General features: G+C 39.5%; 1 protein-coding gene across 9 annotated transcripts in view; it reads left to right on the top strand.

Annotated features, from left to right (window-relative positions):
* FHIT (fragile histidine triad diadenosine triphosphatase) overlaps positions 1–26,632 on the top strand; it is a 1,368,446-nt gene that overhangs the window by 1,101,956 nt on the left and 239,858 nt on the right. For 7 of the 9 annotated variants that reach the window (XM_019728377.2, XM_074313199.1, XM_019728375.2 and 4 more), the window contains 2 exons: positions 14,984–15,129; positions 17,484–17,513. In XM_019728377.2, coding sequence (XP_019583936.1) covers positions 14,984–15,129; positions 17,484–17,513 — 176 coding nt within the window. Of the gene's footprint in view, positions 1–12,287; positions 12,444–14,971; positions 15,130–17,483; positions 17,514–26,632 lie in introns of those variants that run through there. The other 2 variants (XM_074313198.1, XM_074313200.1) reach the window with 2 other exon arrangements.

Here is a 26,632-nt window from a genome sequence, read left to right as displayed (position 1 = left end):
GTTAGAAATCGTATATTTGTGAATGTATATTTTTAATTATTATTGTTTTATAGATGTCAGAGACCCTTCTGTCCGTAGGCAGTCCGTTTATGAGGAGAAGAGTTTAAGCAGATGGAACAAAACTTTTCCCTTTAAGTCTTTGGAGGTTTTGTGATGAATGCTGAGCTATATTTGCATACGAATCACTGTCTCAAAAAAGCCTGCTTTCTTGACACTCTGGCAACGTAGTTCATTGCTGAAGTTTAGAGTTTCTTTTCTAATTTTTTTTTTTTTTTAATGAATTGCTTCTGTGTTTTTAGAGGCTGCCTGATTAACTTATTCTATTCTGGAAACTACCAGAGTGACATTACAATGTCTTTTGCTTCCTGTTTTGGAAACATTTGGAAATCATTTGCTACTTAGTGTTTTATTCTTTTTTTTTTTTTTTTTTTTTTTTGCTGGTAACGTTTTCTGCATTTTTATTATTGTAAATGATTTAGCTTATTTTTTAATTTTGAATGGATCACACATTCATTTTTATGTGTCCAGCTGTCTTTTTTGGAAGAGACATGTCTTAAATTGTTCACTGCTGAATCAGATTAAAATGACTTTAGTGTTATGCCATTGTAAAAAAAAAAAAAAAAAAAGACAACAACAGAAAACCTTTAGCTTTCGTGGAGGGTTCATCCTTGTGAATGCATTGTTCAGACACAGAGTAAAATTTATTTTTCACTCTCCAGGAGAGGGGCCATTAGATTCTAAGCTGAAAGTGAGAGCCTGTTTTTAATCATTCTCTTGGGGACTCATTTCAAATAATTTTGCTAGTTTAAGTCAGTGATTCTTATCTTAGTTGGGATCAGGAGACTAAGAATTTTTTGCAAGCAGAAGACCACAAGAGTACCACACACACACACACACACACACACACAGCCTATTTTGCAAATAATTTCAGGAGCTTCATAGAAGTCCTAAATCTGTTTCAGTTGGTTGTAGGAAACCCGTAAATTCAAGAAGGAAAGGTCTCTAAATAGTGAGCCACATGACACTGCCCGCCCCCACATCACCTAAATCTTATCACCGTCCACTCACCTACTCAAGCCAGAACCCGGAGTCCTCTTTGATCACCCTCTCTCCTTTGCCTCCCACCATCAGTAAGTTCTGTTGCTCCTACCTCAGAAACATACCTCAAATTCTGTGCATCTCTAGTGTCACCACCATAGTCCAGGCTTGTTTTAAATCTCTCACCTAATCTCAGGTAAAGACATCCCCAAAAGTCTTCAGCTTCCATCCTTGCTTTGATCGAGTGTATTTCCTCTACACAGCATTTAGAGTGATCTTCCTAAAAAAGAACTCAGGTTCTGTCATCCCTCAACTCCCCACTGCCCAAAATGCTTCAGAGGCTTCCCCATGCACACAGAATAAATCAAAACTGCCGGCCAAGGCTGAAGAGAGCCTGTGCTTGTTGCTGAAACCCCAGGTAAAGAGGCCAAGCTTGTACCCAGTTTAGCAGGGTTGGCTTGGAATGGCCTTCCCCTGGCATCACTGCATCTTTGCTTTCTCATCTCAACCCTGTGTCTTTCACAATAGAGACTGTGTTTTTATTGTTTCCTGCCCTTTGCTCACACCTCTAGAATGCATGCCTTTGGAGGCACAGGGGTACATATGGCTGCTGGGTCCTATACCCTCAGTGTCTCACACCATACCTACCGGGCAGGAGGTTCTTAAGTTACACACACTTAACAAAGAAACTAAAACACACGAAGTCCTAAAAGGTGTTTTTCCTTTACCCTTTCCTTCCAAATTTGGCTTGATGGTCTTCCTTCAGTAATTCATGGAGTTCATTCATTAAATGTTTGAACACCTCTTACTGAAACATTCTCACACCATTTCTTTTAGATTGCTAAATCACGGAGAAATGATTTTTTTTTTGGGGGGGGGTCGGGGAGTTAATTCAGATTCTGTGAGAATGCAAAATTAGCTTAAGGATGGTTCTCTTTCTCTTTTTTGAAATAAAGAATTTTTCTATCAACATTTGTATGTGTCACAGAAGAGATTTCATCGTTGTTACTAAAAGAGCATAGAACAATGTTATTTTCACATCTTTCCAAGCTCCAATAAGTTAATGGTCTACAAGTTTTCTGTTTGAAATGCTAGCACTGCCTTTGATGTGAGAAGAAGCAGCATCTTGCACTAAGTTTTCCTATGCCTATTTCCTTTTTTTTTTAGTGTTAAGTGCATTTTCCTTAATTATTTTTATATAAGTAAGTTCAATCTGGTCTGATTCAGTGGTTTCTCAGAAAGTACAATTTCTGAAACATCTGGAGGATTAGTTATGAGAAAGAATTGAGTTTCCCAGATTAAGCAATGAGTAAGTATACGTGCCATTTACTCTTTCACCCAATAGTCCTTGAGGCCTCCTCTGCATTCAGCACCAGGAATGTGTGGTACCAGGAATGCCAGCTGAGCCTGTTTGGTAGGGAACATTTCTTATCTTCCAAGAACATTTCACTGCTAAATATTCTCTTTATCTATTTCTCCTCCCTGTCTACCTCCCACTTCCTCTCTATCTATTTTCTCCCATTAACGAGTCTCTGCTGCTCAATATTTATGATTTGGTTGCTCTTTGCCTTTACATGGTATCTGAACTGTGATGTGTAGTTTGCTTCGTTGGCTTGTTCAACTGTACAGAAGAGCTGATGGAAATTGGAATTTCCAGTGGCTCTTGAGTGGTATGAACAAACCTAAAGTTAGAATCCATACTTTCCAGGACCCGATGGAACTCGCACTGGAAAGACTCTCTCTACATGGGAGTTTGGGGTGCGGTGTAGACACCCTGTGGGAGAAGACACTCAAGGAGCTTTCTCCTCACACATAGACTAGTAGAATATAAGTGTGTACATTATGTGAATTATTTATCTTGCTTGTGATTTTCCATTGGATCTCCAAAGAATTGCAGATCTTTAGCATTACTTTCTGGTCTATTCTAGACTAAAAAGCTTTTCACAGAGTTTTTGAATTGATTTTCATAGCAGAGTATGTATGTAGTTTTTTAAAAATCCCTTTTTGGGGATGATGCTTAATTATTTCTTTCAGCTGCTGAGTGTACTTTATTCCTCCTCTTCTACTGCAACACTCCTCCAACTCTTAACACCTGAGAGCACTTTTACAATATTGTCGTCTTGGTGTGTTCCCACTCCCATATTTGCACATTATGGATGGTACTTCTGAGTGACAGTATCTTTCTTTTTCAATACTCTCCTAACTAGAATTATTTGAATCCCACATACTCCTGTATATCCCCAGGACAATACCAATAATATAATGTTTATAAAAATACCAATTTTTATAATGGTTACTCAGAAACATTGTAAGACCTAAAAATGGCTTCCATATCATTAAGAATGGGGGAAGGGAGTCTTGGAAAAACATATTTTTATTGCTTTCTAATTGAAGAATGTCAGCTACTTGGTATGTATGCTGATATTCTTTCTTCTCTCGTGGCCACGAAAACCCCAAAACCCCTTCAGTCTTACCTCCTGATCTCTATGAAGGCGTCAGAGTTCTGTTCAACATACTTCTCTAAGCAACTACTGCAAGTTAGTTGGGGTTAATAAAATAGATGAAAACTATTTAACAAAGTTGCTTTTGTCACTGTGAGAACAAACAATGAGCAGAGCCCTCTGCTGACCTGTGGTGAGGGTCTGGTACCCACTGTATAACCAACGTGGCTCATTGACACCGAGAAGGAAAGAGAGCTTTGGGCTCTCACACTGGCAGTCCCATAAGTGATACATGTCACCTTCGCTCACAACCCCTTGGCCAGAATTCCTTCAGCTTCATCCAACAACAAGGATCCAGGACGTAGAATCCTATCCAGGACGTATACTCCTGGACATGACAAGACTCTAAAATAGTAGGCACATAGCACTAATGATTGCCATATCCCATCCGATGTATTTTAATGCTCAATTTCCCAGCATACTTCATTTACCAGTAAGCCCCCTTGCTTTGTTCATATTTCTAATAGGATCTTTACTCCACTTTTGGTTTAAAGAGCCAAAAAAATTTCTGATACGTTTAGGTAAATGATACTCAAGATTCCCAAAGAACATCCCCTGGAACATTTGTCCTATGCAATGTTCTACAAAGAAAGAAAAAGTAGAATACTAATAGTTTTATTATTAAGCAAATATGAGAAATGCTACTTAATATCTCTTCTTTTTGAAAATTCAGAATGAACATTAGCACATTAAATATCCTGATGAATAGTGCTATAAAGAAATCTATTTTTCTTCATGTCATCCAGAGTTTCTGGATCTTTGACCACAAGATGTTTTTTAATTTTTTTTTTTCTGTAAAAGTCTGATAACATCTCAAGGAACAAGTGTTCTGGTGAACCACTGCAATAGGCACAGGGAGACTTTTATGACCCTGAGAGGCATTGCAACAGCATAGACAATTTTACTGCATGGCCCTAGCCAGGATTTTTACTTTCTAGCTGTGTGACCTTGGATATGCAGTTTTAACATTTTTGGCCTCAACTTCTGAGTATGGAAAATGGGGGTGACATTATGTACCTCAAAGTGCCACTGATTATCACTAAGGCATAGTAAGCAGCAAACGCATGCATATGAGGTCCAACAAGTAAATTCATGAGCTTGTTGTAACAATGTTGCTAACCTTTTTTGATATCAGAGAGATTATTCATTATGACTTTTTACCAACTGGACAAACGTTAACCAAGTTTATTATACTATTTGGAAATGCTGAGAAGGCAGTGTTAAAATGCTGAAATGCTGAAAAGGCAGTGTTAAAGTAAAAGTTAGACAACCTGAACTTTTCGCCAACAATTCATGGCTCTTGCATCACGACAATGCACCAGCTCACATGGCACTGTCTGTGAGGGAGTTTTTAGTCAGTAAACAAATAACTGTATTGGAACACCCTCCCTACTCACCTGATCTGGCCCCCAATGACTTCTTTCTTTACCCGAAGATAAAGGAAATATTGAAAGGAAGACATTTTGATGACATTCAGGATATCAAGGGTAATATGATGACAGCTCTGATGGCCATTCCAGAAAAAGAGTTCCAAAATTGCTTTGAAGGGTGGACTAGGCACTGGCATCGGTGCATAGCTTCCCAAGGGGAGTACTTCGAAGGTGACCATGGTGATATTCAGCAATGAGGTATGTAGCGCTTTTTCTAGGATGAGTTTGCAAATGTAATTGTCACAACTTCTGATATTACTCACTTTCCCCGCATATTTAGTTTAATATAAGCATGCCTTTGTCTAATTCTCATTCTCTTAGGATAATCAGTGTAGGATTCCTTGGCCTTGAAACAATTCACTGAATAAGATCTGCAATTTAAACTGAAGAAAGTGCACCAGAGTCCTGCCAGGCTGCAGGCTCGTCTTTCATTTTGCTTTCTTTGAAAACTGGCTGCTTACTTTCCCCTGTGGATGTGACTCTCGCTTCTGAGTATCCAAAGCAGTGCAGTTTTGGGGGTTGCTCAGGGCAGATTTGCTTAAGGAAGAATACTGGCTTCCCTTCCCCCACATGAATGAGGACTCTGGTATCTTTGGCCTAGAGCATTCTCCAGGACAAACATGAGGATTCTTGCAGATACTCCTGAGAAGCTTGTCTTGAGATCCAGATACAAGCAGAGTGCAATCATGATCTCAGTCATTCTGCCCTGGAATTTAAGTTCTGGAAATAAAGTTTGCTTAAAATTGTGTTCCTGCCATTTATGCTTATGGTTGATGGATATCTTGTGAAGTCTTTATTGAGTTACTCAAATGGTTACGTTAATATCCACTGAAGAAAGGTGTGGCCCAAACTGGCAAGATCCTTCTTCAGAATTTTTGGTGATTTGGGGAGTAATATCTCTACCTTTCTGATAAGAAAATTCAAGACGTGCCTACATTGTGAATACTAGATTACTTTTTGAGATGCCACCTACTTTGATACAAAGCTCTAAAACTGTGCTATTGAAATCAAATAAATTGAATTTTCTCTTAAAACACTCTTCACAGTCCATCCTGTTGTTGTTTTTTGAAGTGACATTACGATTTACTTTAAATATTTGCAAAGACGAGGATTTTTTGTTAGAGCAAGTAATTCATTACACAGGGTCTGCAGCAGTCTGCAATGCAAGCTGGGAAGTTCCTCGCTTGTCACTGAACTGCATACTGATCTGCAGCAGAGATGGATATAGAATATTCTTTTTTATTCGCTTAGAAGAATGACTAATTCTTTGCCATATGATTTGACACGTACTTGCTCCATATTCAAATGTTCACGTGCTCATCAACCTCATCAGAATCAATGACATTTTGATAGTTTGATTTATTTTAGTGACTTTTATGTTCTGAATCCCTAGAATAGATCAGATATAGAAAAACAAATGGGAGCAAGTCTGAGAATAATATTCTGCTGTCTTCTTGAATTAATCATCTAAATTAGTACATTTCTATTTCTCTGTCATGACACTATATTTAAATATTTCATATTTGTCATAGAAATGCTCATAACATTATTTTTAATCATCAGTTATTATCTTTGATGAGCATATTCTGAACTTATCAAGTTTACTTTGAATAAAAATGTAGCAACATAATGAACATTTGATGTAGTTGGGGAGATTCTCACTTGCACAGAATCTCCCTTTGTTCTTGACTCCACCAGGTATTTGTAGTTGTTTTTGTGGCTCATGAGACAGTATGGAGGCCACAGAAACAACACATCCATCTCGTGTTACATGGCCACTCTGATTGGTGGTGACTGCTAAGAGGTCAGGATCGACCAGGATTCTGAGTCTCTGCGGTTCAAAGAGAGAATTGTGTAGTTGATTAGTGATGTCTGCTGTTAAGTTTAGCATTGGGACATAGTGGCTGAGGTGCAGCCTTTTGTCATCTCACTTGTAATGGAAAGAGCTTTGCTTTGGGAAGCCAGACAGCTGAGTTTTAATTCCAGTGGTGCCTCTAACTGTGCAACTTTGAACAAATCAATTAACTTTTCTCACCCAATTTTTTTTTTCCATCCGACAGGGAGGGTATTAGGGTAGGATAATGTTGAAGATCCACTCTGGCTCTAAAATGTCATGGCCGTATACACTCACTAGAACATCCAAGATACCTTGGGTACCTGCGCAATTTTGCAAAATCCCCAGAACTTCTTTTCCAAGTCACCAAATGTGGTATATTCTTATAATAATCACCCCCAATGCTACATGACTTCCGGTGCCCGTATCTCTTTTCAATGTGGTCTTTCCACGCCTCCTATCAGGAGATAGAATTTATTTCTGTACCTTAAACTTGGGCTGGCTTGTGATTTCCTTTGATCAATAGGAGGTAGGGGAACTTATCTTAAAAGACATTAGAAATTCAGCCTCTGGATTGGGATGAAAGAGCATGGAGACTGGGGGCCCAGTGCACCCAGCTGAGCCAAGCCTCAAGTCTGCTTGCCAACTGAGAGCAGTTGCATGAGTGAGCCCAGGTGAGACCAGCAGCAAAAACTACCTACAGAATTATGATAAGAAAACAAAGCAATATTGTCTTAAGCCCCTATGTTTTTAGGGTAGTTTACTATGCAGCAATAGATAACTGATACAGAAGTTTGGAAATCAGTCTGTGGCTCTCTTGAGTCTGGAAGGTCTGACAATTGGTGCTGGCTATCAGCTGAGGTAACTTAGCTCTCCATCTGGCTCTTGTTCTCCAACAGACTAGCGGGGCTTTTGCATAGCTTGCCGGTCTCAGGGTTTCAAGAGGACAAAACACAGAATTTGAAAATTCTGTTAATACCTGAACTTGGAAAATCATATAGCAATACTTCTATCACATTCTATTGATCAAAGAAAGTTACAAGGCCAGCCCAAATTCAAGGGGAGGGGAAATAGGCTCCAATTCTTAATGAGAAGAGGAGCAAAGCCACTTTGCAAAGGGGAATGTAGGATGGGAAGAATTCTTGTAGTCATATTTGTTAATAATCTACCATAACAACTTTACGTACTTGACTAATGCAAGGATTCCATTTGATTTCTTTCTTTAATTGTGCGTATTCTGGGTTAGCTATGTGTCAGCAAGAGTTCAGCACAGGCCTTGACATATTGTCACACCACTGTAACATGGCAAACACACCCTAAGTGTTTACATCCAAAAGGACAGAGACAGTCACTCCTGGGCTGGTGGGGAGAGTGAAGAAGCAGAGGGAAAGAAAAGGCATGACCAAGTTTCTGGTAGTCTTTGGTGATGTAAATGATGCTATGAGAAAGTCCATGTCTCCCAATAATTACACTGTCCAAAATCAAAGGGATTTTTCATTGTGTTTGACAGTGTGATCCATTGACATTGGGTATAATATTTAATCTTCCTCTGGAGTCTGCCAGCCCAGGGGAACCAAAGTTATCTTGAAGCAACCCAAGTTCAAAGATGGAAAAGGGCCAAAATGCAGGCTCTGCATCTCTCCTTACTTCCTCCCACTGAACTCCCAGAGCAAGACGGTTTTCTGATTCTTGATCCTCTTACTCACATACTCACAGTTTTCTGTTAGGATGAGGACATACTCACTCCCTCCTTTGCCCGTCACTGAGAGCTCCTTTCACCATGGGATTGATTCTCTTCTCTGCTTTCTCAGGCCTTTACCAATTTCGCAAAATATCTTTTATTTCATGAAACCCAGGATTCTCTTCCATGAACAAACAGACTCTGGGAATGCAGGGCATACTTTTAATAAGAGGGCAGGCAAGATTAATGATGACAGCTATTAAAAGTGTGACATCACAGTGCTACAGTTAATAAACTGGACTTTGGAATCAGACAGATTTGGGTTGAATCCTAGTTTTAGTCTCATGTGGGTGTGCGCTGTCTTGAACAAGTTTTGTATTTTCTATAAGCTGCAATTTCCTCATCTACAAAATAGGAATTATAATAGTATTTTATGGGTTGGTAGGAAAGATTAAGTAAATGAGAGTACATATATAAATGAAACAGTGATTTTGGCGGAAGGAGAAATGCCTGACAACTTTCCTTGAAGCTAACCATAAATTGCTAGGTCATGTTTAAGGACAGATTTGGCCCACATTTGGAGAAATAGTTGCTGATTTTAGAAAATTGAAACGTAAGCCCCCACTGAAAAGTTTATCTAACCCATAGGCAGAGTTAGATTCTGTCCCCTCTGTACTCCTGCAACATTCTGTACTGATTTCTATCAATAGTGCTCATCTGTCTGTGTTGCAACGATCTATTTATACGGTATGACATTTTGCGACATCAGAGTGTGAACTCTTCAAGGTCAGTTACTCTGTTGTATTCATCTTAGCATCCTACACTGTAGTACACACCCTGGACTGAGAGAAGGCTCTCGCCGCAGAATGGATGGGCGGGTAGGTTGCCAGCCAACCCATTAGTTCAATTACTCCCCCATCTGTAAAGTCCACTTTAAATCTCACCTACACTAAGAAGTCTTCTTTGATTCTCCTCTACTACAAGGAATCTTTGTCAACCATAGGAACTAAATTGTAATTATCCCTCTTCTCTTTAAAAAAGTTGTTAGTAAATGGATGTCTCTACTTTACTTTGTAGGGAGAGACCAGTTTCCATTTGATTATCTCTTTCACAGGTTTTCTCGCATGATGAGTATTGCATAAACATATATTAAGTTAAATTCAGTAGATTAACTTCTTTGAGGATTATCATGTATGTTGGCTAAAATGTTTCTTCAGAGGTGTTAATATCAAGCAAAGAGGACCCAAGAGAAAATGTGTCCTCATAGCCGATGTATAATATGGGCTTTGCCTTTAACAAAATGTAAGAGTCTCCGAATTAAATTACACTGCATCTGTGACATTACCTTAAAACAACTGGCATATAAACAGTGGCAGTAGAATTACAAGAACTGTCTGCTGTTCTTCAAAATTAATTTGCTTTCCCTGAGTTGTTCATCTAAAAGAAACATGTAGCACATGATACCTTCCGTCTTCAAGCATCATGGTGTTTTCTTCCAGGGCTTATGCGCTTATTTGGAGAAAATACATATTTTTATTCTCATTTGTGAATTTGTGAATAACACAGTTTTGGTACTCTCATGTGTTTGCAGATGATATGCCTCATTTTTTCGAATAGAGATGACAGAAAGTCCTTTAGTTGCATTGGGAAGTGATTCTCATGATTTATTATGTGTTGTCAATCCTGTAACACATATTCTGGTTGTGATTAGCCTTTAAAAGCATCAGAAACATTGTACAGGGTCATAAACATGCTCTGCCATGCTCAGATATTTTTCTTAGAAAGTTAAATTTTGTAAGGTCTGATGATTAGGTTTGCAAACTCACGCTAGAAAAGTGCTACATACCTCATTGCTGAGTATCACTATAGTCACCTTTGAAGTACTCCCCTTGGGAAGCTATGCACTGAAGCCAGAACCTAGTCCACCCTTCAAAGCAATTTTGAAACTTTTTCTGGAATGGCCATCAGAGATGTCATCGTATTACCCTTGATGTCCTGATTGTCATCAAAATGTCTTCCTTTCAATATATCCTTTATCTTTGGGTAAAGAAAGAAGCCATTGGGGGCCGGATCAGGTGAGTGGGGAGGGTGTTCCAACACAGTTATTTGTTTCCTAGCTGAAAACTCCCTCAGAGACAGTGCCATGTGAGCTGGTGCATTGTCATGATGCGAGAGCCATGAATTGTTGGCGAAAAGTTCAGGTTGTCTAACTTTTACACGCAGCCTTTTCAGCACTTCCAAATAGTAAACTTGGTTAACTGTCCAGTTGGTACAAATTCACAATGAATAATCCCTCCGATATAAAAAAACGTTAGCAACAACATTGCAACAAGTTCATGAACTTAATTGTCAGATATCATACAATTATCTTTATCTAATATGCTATTAGGATAACATTATAGTCCTCAGCTTAGGAAAAGAGGAATAGACCACCAAACACTTCCGGTTTCCTTTAGTTATATCTTTCTAATGTGATTCCTCTAAACTGTGGATTGCCACTCTAAGACTTATGGACCAAACCTGGCTGGCCTCTTCCTTTTGTAAATAAAGGTTTACTGGAATATAGCCACACCCACTAGTGTTTGTATTGTCTAAGGTTGCTTGGGTATATGGCCCATGAAACCTAAAATATTTACATTTGGCTCTTTGCAGCAAGTATGCTAGCCTGCTTTAAATCCATTAGGAACCTGTTTATATTTTCAGGTAGCCATGGGATACTCCATCGCACTCAGAAGTTACTTACAGTTACCCCAGGACCCTTGCCTTACAAGGTGCCCCAGGTTTCCACTGCGCTGGGTCTCCTCTCTGCTTCTGTGACCCTCTGTGCTTAATTGGTGCCTCCCACAAAACTGCAGTTGTCTGTTTCAGTGTCTGTCTCCTGTACTGGAAGGAAAGGAGCAACTTCATACTCCCCTCTGCTATTCAGCGCACCTACCATGTTTCCCCGAAAATAAAACCAGGTCTTATATTAAGGTTTCCTCTAAAAGACGCATTAGGGCTTATGTTCAGGGGATGTCCTCCTGAAAAATCATTCTAGGGCTTATTTTCCGGTGAGGTCTTATTTTCGGGGAAACACGGTAGCACAACGTCGACACTTGACAGATACTCGCTGTTCACTGAATGAACAAATGAAATACATCTCGTAACCACAGTCTATAAAGCAGCATTTTTCTATATATAGTTTATTTGAGACTCTGAATATGTTAGAAACCACTTCTTTCTGTTAGAAAATAGTTTTTGAAAAGGATTTTACCTTCATAATTGTATTTCCTTTGGGCTCATATGAAAATTAGTTTACATTACAAATGAATTTACATTTCTCCAGCTCTCATCCAGCATTAGTTCTAACTATGCTAGATATTAAGGATAAACCTCTTTAAATTAAAACCAACAAACAGAAAAAACAAAAACTTGTAGACTATTCCAATCTTGTATAGATAAATGAAAAGTAAATGAATGTTGTCTCCATTTTATCAGGGTCTTAGCACTCAGAGGTGGCAGATAGGAGGGTCTGGTTTGTGATTTATTCAATCATTCCGGCAACATTCATTAAGTGTCCCTGGTAGTAGAGGTGGTGGTGCAATATCAGTAAACAGGACAAAGTTTTCACACTTACGGAGTTCACAGTCTCATCCGAGTAGGTAGTAATGAACCAAGAAATCTACCAGCTGGTAGCAAAGGCTATGGAAAGAATCAAATGGGATGATACAAGAGTGAGTAAGCACATAGCCATTTAAACCACCTGGCAGTTAAATGTTCCTTTAAGAGAGTGGCATCGGAATTAGAACCTGCATAATAAGAGTGAGCACGTGAAGATCATGGGGAACTGAATTCCAGGCAGAACAAACAGCCAGGAAAAAGGCTCCGGCTCTGGGAAGGAGCTTAGTGTGTTTGGGAAACAGAAAGAAAGCAAACATGGAATGCATGTAGGATGCACGAGAGAGGTGGGAAAAAAAGAGGTAGGTCGGCATCGGTCAGGATGTGGCCTGTGGGGAGGTTAGGCATAGGCTCTTTTCTGCTTTGGCTTTAAAGGACCTGAAGGAAAATGTTTGATCTTGACTTGTTGATGCCCAGTTAGTGCCTAGAATGGCTTGGGGAGTGTGTTTGGATAGTGAATCTGCTGCTGGTCAGGTCATCTGCTCACACAGCACGCAGAGCTCCACAGACCACCCCCTGACCCCCGCCCTGTGAAACTCCAGACCCTTCTATCTCCCTGCAGAGGTGTGTGGAGCCTACCTGTGTACCTGTGGAGCCACTTGCAGGTTGAGGTGCCTGTTTGGCACTCCTCTGGGTCCCAACAAAACAAAGACAATCATCACCCACATAAATATCTGCCCAAATAATCACCCTTGAAAGTTATCTCTGTTTTGTCTTATTTGCATAGAAACACATGTGTGAATGTGTGTGTGTGTGTGTGTGTGTGATGTAGATAAGATGACTTCTTAACAAAGGGTTGAGTCACAGAGTGAATCTATCAGGGCAATGTTGCCTAAATTGGCTGGTGAAAAATCGTCACCTAAATGAGAATGTGTTTAGGCTGTTCAACTGTTTTGTGCCATGTTGTATTACTATCATTAATGTTTAATAAAGTAATAAATGTATGTGATGTATCACTCTGAGGTTGTATATACTACACAGTATAAAACATCTGACAGATTTAGACATTTTGATTTGATTTCATAAACATTTTGAATCATTAAACGTTGGGTCAAGCCAAACCTTAGCATCAGATAAGCAAAAAGGACAGGTGATATAATAAGATGCTTTTATGGCATTAAAAAAGTTTTTTTCAGACGTCATTGATATTACTAAAGTTACATTAGATATAAAGATTGTCAGATTTGTCCACCAGTTTTCACAGTAAGCAATTGTTTAAATAAAATGTTCCTTCCCCACCCAGTTGCTGTATGTAGACATAGCCTACTACAGCAATTATGGATATTGTTGGAAGCTTGAAAAGTTGTCACCTTGCTGTGGTTTGGTGAAGTCAGGGCCTATGGGAGGGTGTAAATTAAAGCAGGGAAGAAGAAGATGGGGAAAGGTCTCTTTTAACAAAGGAAAGCAACTCAGTGGGAGTAGAGACTGGCAATCTGCTAAAAAGAAATGAAAGGAAATTCTTCATTTCTAAACGGTTCATTGACCCATGATAATAAAGCAGCCCTGCCAAAGAAGGATAATTATCTTTTTAAGTATCAGATGCCCTGTGGGGTGAAGTCCTCCCTTCTCCTCTCTTGAAAAATGAACTCAGATTAAACAAATGCTCCTTTTCCTACTTTACTGTTGACATGAATTTCCTGATTATGAGCAAAATTAATCAGTTTTCCCTCTTTCTTTTTCCCCCTTTCTGTTATGGAAATCAGGCCTGCCCAGCTGAGCTCAGTGCATTCCCCCTTGGGCCCTGAGTCCTACCAATAGTAAGATGGGCTCACATCTTGATATTCTGGTGAGACTAGCAATTGTAGAATTGTGGTTTTATTGTGACCCTTAGCTGCTTAGCTCCAGGCAGAAGCATGTTCTCTTAAAACAACAAGAAAAAAGGAAAAAAGAAAGAGACAGAAAAGACCACTAGGATGCTTTTTTATCCTGCTGGTATCTAAAAAAGTAAACAAAAAAATTAATGGATCTTGTGTGTATACATATGTAGAATACAAAAAAGAACTGAAGTGTTATTGATGACGTAACATTAAATATTAATTTGCTACCAACAAACGCTCACATTTATATACCTTTTTTCTCTAGATCTTGTTGTTTGTTCAGACTAATAATGTAAATATGTTGACTTGTCTAACTTACAGAATGCATTAAGATCGTTTTGTTTGCAAAAGCAAACAACCCGTTTCTTAAATTAATGATTTACCTTCAACTGCATTCTTGAATTCTTAATGATCAGTTTGAGGAAAGTTTGTCATAAATTGTTTAACCACATGGCACATCTCTTGGTTATAGATGAAGTTCACTGTACGTTTTCAGAATGTCTACACTCCTTTTAACAATAAAATAAATGAAACTACAATTGCATTTTCATTACATATTTCTCTAAACAATTTTTGAAATTTTAATTTTAATCACAATGTTCTATGTAGAGAAACAAGCTGGATATTCCAGTTGCTTTTTCAGCCCAGTGCCTCTGGCTTTTTCAGAAGACACAGCCTTACAAAAGAGGTCAGGAAATAATGGTCTGGAATAGATCTTGCCTTTTGCCATAATTTTCTCAGCCAGCACCTGAGTCTCTCTGAACACGAATGTCCCTTTCTCTTAACAGAATTTCTTCAGTGCACCACAGCTTCTCCTTAAAAATAAAAAACAACCCATTAACCATGTTTGTAAGCTTTCTTTGAACTCCTTGGAGTTCCGTGGTTGGTAAGTATTTGTTCCTTTATTTTTTTTCAGTCTTTGAGAGTTCAGGCCCTGGGCCAGGGGGATTCAATACTGTGGGCACAAACTTCTTGATAAAAATACCCAAAGCAAGCCGAGTGTCCCTTAACAGACCTCACTGCAGATGTCCTCGTGTGTCCCCTTCGGCCAGTGGAGCGCTTCCGAGATCTGAATCCCGATGAAGTGGCTGATTTGTTTCAGGCAACGCAGAGAGTTGGGTCGGTGGTGGAGAAGCACTTCCGGGGGACTTCTCTTACCTTTGCCATGCAGGTGAGCGTACAGATGCTTGGAAATGAAGTTTTCTTTCTCTTCAAATCCTAGCATTGAACTTTCTTCCTTTTTTAACCTATCGTTGCACTGGGAAGGCAGCTGTGGTTATTTGTGTCTTACATAGTAGCCGAAAAATCTGTTACTAATCCAGTACGTCCTACTGTCCATTGGTCACGAGGTAGATTGTGGAATATCAGCTGAGACAATGTCTGCAGCATTGTTTACAAAACAAGTGGGAGTAATGGACAAGAAATGTAATAGTACAATGTTCTAGATCTTTTACTAGAACTAGGGCTGAACAAGTCATTTTCCTTCTGTGGTAACTATATTTTAAGCACCGCATGGGCTTAGGCCGGCTGTACTTCCAGGGATGTAGCGATGTGCATGTTAGATGAGGCCTTGTCCACAGAGGGCAAACCTTTTCTCTATCTGTAAATCAAGCCTCTGATTCATCATGGAATGGTCAGAAGGTGGATTGATTGACTGTTTGGTGTGTCCTGGTTCCTAGTAAAGAAACAAGACGCCCAATCACTGGAGATCTTCAGGCAGAAGTTGAGTCAGCACTTGGGACTGTGGGAGGAGGCTGTTCATGGTATCCCCAGCTACAGGAACTGAGTCAATCATTAGCGTGTACCATGAGCCGTCAGGTGCCCCATGAAAAGAGCTGGGGATATCAAAATACATTATAGTCCTTTGTGGCCTTGAAAATTGGTGACTCTGCAATAACCCTTTGGAAAGGGATGGATTATCCCATAATATGAGACCTTGTACTCAGTGTTTTAGTTAAACTGAATTTTTAACATCCTTCCTCTATCCTCCTCAGCTCTTTACCAAAGGGAACAGCTGAAAAAAGCCACTGTTTTGAGGTCTTAAAGACTCTGACTAAAAATCCTCATCTGCTTCTCAAAAAAAAAAAAAAAACAAGACAATTTTTTATTGGCCACTATGTCTGTGTTAATAGTATCTAAACTCCCCTGTGAAATCCAGTGTGTGTGTGTGCGTGTGTGTGTGTGTGTTGTATGTCACACCCTATGAGTCACTTTCAAACAAGTAGATAAGCTGGGGGTGGCGGGGGTTATCAAGTTTATGCTGCAAATCATGTTTCCAGAGAGACCAAATGAAGGCAAATGGGTGAAGACATCTGTCACTGTTTAATGAAATACTAGAAGAAAATTCACATTTATAGAAAATGGCTAGTGCTGGTTATCTAACATGATTCACTAGAAAATTAATTCCATAAATATAGGAACTGCCTTGTGCTTTAGGTACTTATATATATGGAGTGTTTTCAAACTTCTTTGAACTTTAACCCACAGTAAGATATGTATTTATTTCACAATCATGTATGCCCCCACATACACATACATAGATATAGGAAACCAACGTTTCACAAAACAATGTTTACTCGTTCTATGTACTCTAGTAGTTTTTGTCCTATTATCTGATTTCTTTGGGTTTAGTGCTGATCACAACCCAATAAGTTAACTTCTTGACCCACTAAAAGGGCTGGGTCTCCAAGTTTGAAAACCACTGATTGTATAGATCTGTTTAATCCTGGCTCACAGTGGGGCCAGAATTCTTACCTCATTAGTCAAGATCATAGAGGTGGAAAGATTTACCCAAATTTGCAAAGTTCTAATTCAATTTTGGAATTTCTGGTGGTAGAGACATTGCTTTTTGTGCTATCTCAAAATCAGCTAAGCCCTTGCTTTGACTTTGTATCGTGTCTGGTGACTGGGCGAATTTGCTGCTTTTCAACTAAGCAAATTGTTTAGTTGGGCTTCAGAGAGATGAGCGAAGGAACCAGAATGAGAAAAGGGCCCAGGTGAAATGAATGCTTTCATCTTTTTCCCCAAAAGTCAGCACAGCCGGAGAGGGCACACTAGGGGAGCTAGTCCCATATGAGATAACCCATATTCTTAATGAATTATGTTTGTAGCAGATTTCCTGAGTAGAGTTTTAAAGTAGTCAGACATTAATTAAACTGCAACTGATATAAAGAAAACCAAAAGGTGTGATACTTTACCTCCTTGAACATTTTCAGCTCTCCTCTAATGCAATTAAAACCATGGCCGAGAGCAAAGAGCATGAAAAGTAGCAAAGGGGTTGGCTCGCTGGATAATTTATATCATTTTTATAGATAACTTCTCACTTACTCTCAGGAGAAAATGGAGAACTGTCTGGCCCCACACATTTGACATGAATGGTTCCCATGTGAATACTATAAATTAACACAGAATGAAATTGGATCTAAATTATTAACAGGCAATATTTCTGAATAAGCAGGAGATACCAACTGTCTGGTCTCACCTCTGTGTTTTTTTGTTTGTTTGTTTGTTTTCCCCCTACTCTAGGATGGCCCCGAAGCCGGACAGACTGTGAAGGTGAGTGCTTATTATGTGCATGCCAATTAATAAAGGGCAATTACAAGAACTAATACAAAATCACACGGAGTCATTTGCTGCACATGCTGTTCCGTTGTGTTATCTTTGAGGTCAGAGAGACCCTCGGCGTTAGAAACATAAATCCTGACATTATAGACTATGCCAAGCAATATGTTTCCCATTAGTTTACAAGACATTTACCTTCTGTAATAAAATTATTATTGGGCAAATGCTAACACAGAAACTAAATCAAAGAGTCCTAAACCAGAATGTGAAGTCCGAGGACTTCCTATGAAGGAGTATCTAGGAAACAGCACATGCCAGGTGTGGGTTGCTGGGTCCCACTGTAAGCTGGGCATCTTTGACACGCCTCCAGCTCTACACATGCTGCGTTTGCCTCTTGCTTCCTGCATGAAGGGCTCCTGGATGGAGCCCAGGTTCTCCCATCACTCCTTGCCCCGTCCCGTGTTTCTCTCTGTTCTCCGTCTTTACCCACATATACCTCCTTTTCCTCCTTTCATACTTAATACCAAATTCTAACCTAATGGAATCAGTGGAGCTCCAAGATGAGTTTTTAAGTGTGCTAGAAGAGTAAAGGAGGATTTTTTTAAGATAGTCCTTGCTTCCCTAGTATAATAAAATAAAAGACTAAAATCCTGGCAGATTCTGAAGCTGCATGTCAACCCCGTTTACACAAATGCAAATTCCTAGGCAGTTGGGTCCTATGCCTAAATCATAGAAAAAGTTATTATTGTTATTATTTTTTCTGATGCTAGAAATCAGAAGCAAGTCAAGCTGGGATGCTAATATTATACTTTGTGAAATAAAGTTGTATGGTTCTAATCCTGTCTGTGAGTGGGTAAGGTAATGCTTGGCATCAAACAATGTCAAATAAACATAGTTCTCTTTTGATCTTACTTTGCATATGGCTTTAATGTTTTGCTTAGCTACCTTGGGACTTTTAAAATAGAATCTGTAGGAAGTACTTTTGAGGAGCAAATGTCCTGTAGGGACTGTTACCACATTCCTTATGATCAAAAAGAGAGCTAGCCTTGTGGTTGTTCCAGACATAGGATGTGATAGGGCAGAGGGCACTCACAGCTTTACTCCACCCCCATGCCAAGCTGCTAAATATGCAGACGCTAAGAGTATAATAATAGGAGTAGCTTCTTTTTGAAATTGTTTCTTGAGAAGCAAAACACAAATGTTTAAATCTGGTTACTAGTTTTTTAAAAACTCAATATTCAAATGTAAATTCCAATAACACCAGATTAATGGGATGCATTATGCAATATCCGTCTGATGGAATTCCTTCAGGCCTTGAAAGTAAGGCTGTGGAGGCACAGCTAGTACCTTGGGAGAATGCACAAACCAAATCAAGGGTAATGCACAGATTGATAATATGCACACAGTAAACCTATCCAATATTTATATGAATATATAGATTATAGGATCTCAAAATTTCATTTCAGAATTCTGAAGGGGATGTTAAAATTGTTTCCTATACAAGCAGGCTTTGAATAGAGACAGGAAGTAGATGAGTGGTTGCCAGGGGCTGGAGAGAGAAGCGACTGGAAAGTAATTGCCGATGGGTGAGGGTTTCTTTGTTTTCTTAGTGGGGTGATGAAAATGTGGAATTAAAAGTGGTGGTGGTTGCGCAACTTTTTGACTATTCTGAAAACTACTGAATTGTACATTTTAAAATGGTGAATTTTATGGTATTTGGAGTATTTCTCAATTTTAAAAAAATAAAACATAAATTTTTTTATAAAGCACTAAGTCTACCAGGGCTGAACACCACAGCTGTAGACGCTCTGACTTCAATAGTGACTACTTTTTTTATATTCTTTTTATTTTTTTCAGGACTTTTATTGGGGAACAATGTGTACTTCCAGGACTTTTTTTTCCAAGTCAAGTTGTTGTCCTTTCAATCTTAGTTGTGGAGGGTGCTGTTCAGCTTCAAGTTGTCCTTTCAGTCTCAGTTGTGGGGGGCGCAGCTCAGCTCCAGGTCCAGTTGCCGTTGTTTGTTGCAGGGGCACAGCCCACCATCCCTTGCGGGACTCGAGGAATTGAACTGGCAACCTTGTGGTTGAGAGCCCACTGGCCCATGTGGGAATCGAACCGTTAGCCTTCGGAGTTAGGAGCATGGAGCTCCAACTGCCTGAGCCACCGGGCTAGCCAATAGTAACTACTTTTTTGATGTCCCAGTTTTCTGGCTGAAATTTCTAATGGTTTTGTTATTTTCAGTGGTGAGGATGGAGTAATTCTTAGCATATAGTATGTATATATGAATTATGGAATATGGTTATTATTATCACCACCATTATTTAGCTTAAGTTGATTTTTTTTACGTTCAACTTTTTTTTTTTTTACATTAGTAGATTATATTGTTTTTGACTTCTTTCATTTGTTTCCTATCACAGAGTTTCCCCTATACAAGTTAGCAGGTCCATCTCAAATTCTTTGTGGGATATAAAATGGCTAAAAGAAAATAACCATATACATACATATAAAACCCTCAATGGATGGCAGAGTTTTGAAAACCGTCCTTTCAGACCAAGTCTTCATAACGAAAGTTGCCTAATCTATGTTTTTCCAAGTGTGATTCTTATACTACATATGTGAAAATTGATTTTGGTGTTAGCATAAAAAAAAAAAAAAAGTTGATTCTCAGTTTTTATTTTACATCTACTGATTTAGAATCTTTGTGGTTGGTTGGGGCTTGGGGATCTTTACTGTTAATAAGCACACCCCGTGATTTTTTTTTTTTTTTTCAGACTGTAGGTATTTACCAGCTTTGCTATTTTATGGTGATAACATAGTAGGTGGTGATGGCCACCTAAACTTGACCCAGGGAAGCCAGTCTTGTAGTCTCCAGCCCCTCCAGGGAGCAAAGCAGCATCTTCAATAGTCAGCTGCCCGATTCTGAAAACCACACTTCAAGACTGAACATTTCATATTTTGAAATCCACATGGTTGCACATTTCCAGGCAGCATTTGATAGCCTGCCATGGAAAGTGCAGTGACCGTTCCCTTCATCTCTGTCTCTGTCTTGGAATTGCTTGTGAGGCCAGTTCTAAACCACTTTTGTCTCCTGCTGGGTGGTAATAGCAATCAGCACAGTAATGATCTCTTCCCCTGAAGCAACTGTTGTTGTTAGTAACAATGCACCACTGCGTTCTACTCGGGAACATGGTGCCGCTTCAGGATTTTTTGTTTCAGGGGCTTGAAAGTCCGCTTTGCAGAGAAACAAGGGTGGCCTGGTTTACTAAGTCATTTGTAGCAGGGAAGGGAAACACTGAAGCAAATAAAGTGACTTCTTATTTCTCAGGGATTATTAACTCTCCTTTCAAGTTTAAAAATCAGAGAACGCTGCTATCTACCAGGTGATGATTGCAATGATTTGGATGCACTGCAGGGATGAGAAGCAATCTTTCTTCTGGTCAGCCATGTATCCCCGTAGGCAAATACGTATCTCCATATGCATGTGTAGCCATGGATTGCTGTATTTATCCCCCTTCCCTGACAACCCCGCAGCATCTGAAGCAGCCCTCCTAAACTCCTCACTTCTTATCCTGTTTGATTTCCTTCAAGGCATTCTTCACTGACTTTTATTTGTGTGTGTTTGTTTTTGTTCCCTTACCGGTGTTGCCTTTTTAGTCCCTCCAGAAAGTGAGCTTCAGGAGGACCTACCATTTGTTTACTTTGGCTCTCTGGAGTGGTGTGGGGAGGAAAATGAGGATGACAGTGGTACTTCACTTGCTAGAACAAATCTCTGCTCCTGAGTTTCTAACTTCAGTCGACATGAAGTAGCAGATGATACGTACTTGTATTCTAAGTGTGCAGCCATGGGTCTGGGTTTCCTGGAATTTCTTTAAAAATCTCTCATATTCTAGGTCCCACTGACAAAGACCAACATTTCCACTATTGAAGTACCAAAATCATACTCCAAAATGTGATTCCAACTGGCCAACTCATTAAGGCAATGTTCAGCCCTTTAAAAAGGGTGCTGCCGTTTTTAGTAAGTTTAACGGGAGCTATCTTTTGGAGCAATTACAATGTGCATCTTTGGGTGGGCAGATGTTGCAAGTACGTATATTAAAGAGAAAGGTTTGTGGCAGGCTGGTAATCTAGAATCTCATAAGAGCTATTTATAAAATATGATGGCTTACACTCTTCTCTGCTTATGGTGCTTGAACCCTCTACTGAGATATTTAATTTTATAGTATTAATGCAGTGGGAAGTGTTTCTTAATAACTGTTGAGATGATAGCAGTTACTTTTCAGATTGCTTAGGGAAGAACAAGAAACGGGATTCTTTAAAGGAGTGTGATTTTAAAATAAAACAAATGAACAAACTCATTCACTGAGGTGTTTCTGTGGTCCTAGAATAGATTTTCCATATGCAGATTTGGTAATCTTTTTTAATTCATGTACATAGAGGACATTTGAGCGCTTCATAAAGTCCAGTAGTTAATATACTTTGGCATCCGTGAGAGGTTCCATGGGAATGATAGCTGTATGAAATGACTAACTGTGTGACTTTGGGCCATCTTCTTAACCTCTCTGAACATCTGTTTCCACATTTCTCAAGTGGTGGAAACCCTATCTATTTTACTGAGTGATGGTGAAGAGAAACCCACGTGAATAGATAGCCCAGCCTACCAAATACTGTCTGTCACTAGGTCTTTATGCATGTTTCTTCATCTTACCCTCAGTTTTCTCATCTGTAAAGTAGGCGAAGGCTGGGTTGTAGAGACTATACCTGGCATTGAGATTGTCTGTGGCCCTGATGAGTTCACTTAATTATACACTGAATTCTCTCACTAGTAATTACTGCCTTTCAGCTTAAATTTTTGAGAAAACTTTCTTCTGATCATATGAATTGTGCTATTTGAACATGTAGTTTGAATTTGTTATAAAAGTGACCACTTGAACATTCAGAAATCTGTCTTATTAATTGGGGGGGGGGGAATCTATACCCTGATATTTTTAGCCTCTGCAGTTACCCTCAGGTGGAAATGCGTAGGTCACAGTTGCTAGCCGATGCTGTGCTTCTCAGTCACCTGAATGAAATAGGTTTTCACAGAATAGAAGTCAGCCTGCCTCTTATGCCGATTCAGTAGCTCTGGTGTGGGAGCCAGGACTCTGCATTTCAAGAGACACCGTAAGTGATTCCCCTGCACAATTCACTCCAGTGCAAAGCCACTCACCAAAGAAATGACAAGAAGAAAGCTGCTTGTTTTCAAGCCAAGTGAATTCTTAAAATGTGGAGTGCACAGAAAGGAGAAACTGACATCTTAAGAGTAAAAATGATTTTACTTGACTGTTTTTTATTAATTTCATCTAGAAAAATTTCAGGAGAGCAGTAATTTGCCAGAAAACTTTCATCCTTTAATTAAAGCCATGACGAAAAGTGCCTTGCCTATGTTTATACCTAATGCATATATTTATGGAGGAAGAATTAGTATCTTCGGGATGAAGGAGCTTTTATCTTGTGGAATTGCCTTACAATTTGCATCTCTGCTCTCAGAATGAATCCAGTTTGCCTGAATGGTAAACCTAAAGCAATTTCAGTACCAAGGGAATGGGTTTGTGTGTGCATGTGGAAATGGACGCCTCCAAGCCCACCCTTTCCCCCTGCCGCATGTCTCTGATTCTCCCTGCCTCCTTTCCGGATCATTTGGTGTCAAAACCCCTAGTCCCTGGAAAGCCAGGGGAAGGGAACATCAGCCTGTATGGCTCCTGGGGGAAACTTCCTCTCGTCTACTAAACCCTTAAGCCCTCTTCTAAGTGGGTTTCAAGTCATTGCATTCTTCCATTTCTAATTGGTTAATTCCGATTTGCATGGTACCATTTGGGTCAAAGCATTGAAAGAAAAATTAACCAAGTCCCCTGGTATTCTCCTGTTCCTATTTAGTTATTTCCCTGTTCTTTCAAACTCACAGGCAGCTTAGGTGGGTGAGATTGGGGGATGCTGGACATGACGTGAGTGTAAAGGGGAAATGTCATCAGGAGTAAAACATGCTGATGAAGAGAGAGGACTGTGGAGGCAGATGGCCTGGTTTTAATCCCAGATACATTGCCTACCAGTTATATGACCCAGCAAAACTCAACCTGTCATAGCCCCAGCATCCACTTAAAGATTTATAAAACCAGGGTCTTGGTGGTATCCTCCCTCACAGGGATGTTGTGAAAACCAAAGGGATTGATGCATGTAAAGGCCTTTAAAACAGCACTGGGCACATAGGAATGTCTCAATAATGTTTGCTATCCGTTTTATAATTTTTACTTAATCCTTACATCACTCAAAATTGAGCATAATATTTTACACGTGTGGAAGCCAAGGTTTATAGAGGTAAAGTGACTTATCAAAAAGACACACAACTGGCAGATGGTGGAGGTGGGATTCAAACCCAGGACTGTCCAAAAGCCCAACTCTCCAGTATGTCATGTGTCCAGCTGTTCCTACAAACACTTTGCACCCAGAAAGCAGCCAGAAATCTTCAAGGAGAGGCTTTTTTAAATATGTTGTCACCCTGAAAACAAATTAATCTGCTTTGTTTTGCTCTGCTGGGAATAATATTGACTTCCATCTGAAAACACTCAAAAGACTCTCTTGGTTTAATTTATTATGCAGGTGAAGGTTAACTAACCTAAATGCTGCTTTATTGCTGTATGTCAGTTTATAGCAGAATTATATGTTTTAGATGTTTAGTTTTTTATTAGTGCTATAAACAAATTCCTTTAGTAATTAGAGGCTGTGATGTACAGCAAAGTGGATATTTGGCTGATCACTTAATTTTGAGATCTGTAACACAAAATAGCAAGTACTGCAGATATACTCTTAATGTCAATGTTTTATAGGTTTCAGTACCCTGTCTTTTACATGTGATACTCAGAGTTTGGGGGTTTTATTTCATCACTGTGAAATCAAATATCGTGTGAAAGTCAAGTGCTTTATAGACCCTAAAATGCTACACAGATGTACGTTGTTGTTCAGAATCACCCTCTTACCTCAGTTGATGCAGTAGGGGCGGTTACTCACTGGTGTCATTTTGCGATGGAAGACTAGGTGTTCAGTAAATAATCCCTGAAGGAATTTCTCTCACTATTTTGCTCTGTATGTTTGGGCCTGAGAAATATTGTGTAACATTCCACATAACTAGCTCGCTGTTGGTTCAGAGTTTTCAACCTGTGACATCTATATAATTGGTTTGTCTAAAATGTCAATTCTGTAAAAGAAAAAATAAAAGGGGAGAAAAGGTAAAATAAACTCAGCCCAATTAATCATGCAATTCTACAGTTTTGGTTAAATTCCAGGGGTGCCAAAAAAATGTATGCAAGTGAACACTTTGGTCAACGTTGCTCAAGCAGTAATTCTCTGTAATCAGAATTGTCTGGATGCTGATGGTAACCACTTTGAGCACCTCTTGAAATTGCAGAGGTCAAACGTGACTTGTATTCATCTTTGTTATTGGTATATGTTACTACAATTTTAATACAGTTTTCCTTTCCTAAAATGTGTATACATTTTTTTTTTTTTTTGGCACATTATGTATAAGTGCTCGATTAGGGCTGAGTATATGATCTGTCTGTTACAGACCACACAGACACCTTAAATACAGAATGTTGGGTGAACGGCCGTAAAATAATGTGTGCTTTGGTTGAAATAGGACATTTCAGCTGAAACAGATTCAGATGATGCTACAACAGTGGAAACGACAAAAATGATGGTTTGAAATCCTTCTAGACTCATTCAACATAAAGATAATATTATCAAATTCTAGTAATGAAAACCATTCTTCCCCGGTAGTTTATTCTTTTAAATAAGCTTTTCTTGTTCCTGATGTTACATGAAAATGTAGCATGAAGTTGTTTAGGATGTTGACCTTGCCTAAAGTGGTTTAGAAGAATAAACAACATTGAGTGAACAAAGTAAACTCACCAAGTATTCTTTTACTTTGTGGTGAAATCCATTTATCCTAATGTTCACATTCAAATCTTCCACCCTAGGGTCTATATATCACTACCTAGTCCCTGAAAAAACATTTTCTTATCGTGCTTTCTATATTGGTGCCCGGAGAAAAAAACCATCAGGGCCTTTTATTTGTGTTTCAATTCATCTGCTGGTTGTCAATGGTATAAATTCCCAGATGTAATCAGGTTCTAGCAGTATAATTTTGAGGAAACTGTTCAGCCATGAAGGAATAAATGTGATTCAAGCTCGGCTCTGCCATCACATGACCAGAGGTGAAACTCACTCTTGAGGAAGGAACTCAGAGCCCAGGAGGACTCAGAGAATCCCAGAGGGGCGAGGGACTTGAAAATCATGTAGTATAGTCACCGATTGTGCAAATGATCTCCCTCTGGAGCCTTCAAATCGGTCTTTCGTCTTCCTGTTTACCTGGAAACCCAGTACACAGTGGACCTGCTTCCGGCTCTGAACAGGCCTGATCCCCGATTAATGATGCGAATTTCCTCTCTGCTAAAGGTATCCTGTTCCTGCATCCCAGGAAATGAGTATCCTGCCTGCTCGGGTCTTACTATCTAGCATTCAATCTTTGTTCTTCCAGTGCCTACTGTGTACCAGGTATTGTCACAGGCCCTGTCAGACCAAGAAGAATGAGTTCCCGTCTTTAAGGAAAGCCTTTGAAATAAGCGCTATAATAGAGGAAGACTGAAGAGGCTGTAGAAGTTGTGTAGTTCATAGTAATTCCTTCTATTCATATCAGTGTTTACTGAGTACCTACTATGTGTCAGGGGCTGCAGGGCACTGGGGTACAGTTGAAGGGGAGGCAGACAAGGAACAGTCTCAGCTCATTGTCTAAGTATCTTCCTTTACACACAAATGAACAAATAAAATGATGGCAGCTTTTGAGTAGTGTTAGGAAGACTGTGAAAGGGGAAAATAGGGTGTGGGGGTAGAGTAGGGGTGGTGTAGCTGCTTTAGGAAGGGTGCTCAGGAAAGGCCCACTGAAGAGGTGACCTGTAAACTGAGACTTGGGGGATGATGAGGATTCAGCCAGGTGAGGAGCTGGGACAGAAAGAGCATTGTGTTCCGGGTGGAGGAAACAGCAGTGGAGAGAGCTTGGCACATTCTAGGAGATTACGGAAGAC

Source organism: Rhinolophus sinicus, linkage group LG10, assembly GCF_036562045.2.
Source record: "Rhinolophus sinicus isolate RSC01 linkage group LG10, ASM3656204v1, whole genome shotgun sequence".
Lineage (NCBI taxonomy): Eukaryota > Metazoa > Chordata > Mammalia > Chiroptera > Rhinolophidae > Rhinolophus > Rhinolophus sinicus.
This window is presented reverse-complemented; position numbering and strand designations above follow the sequence as displayed.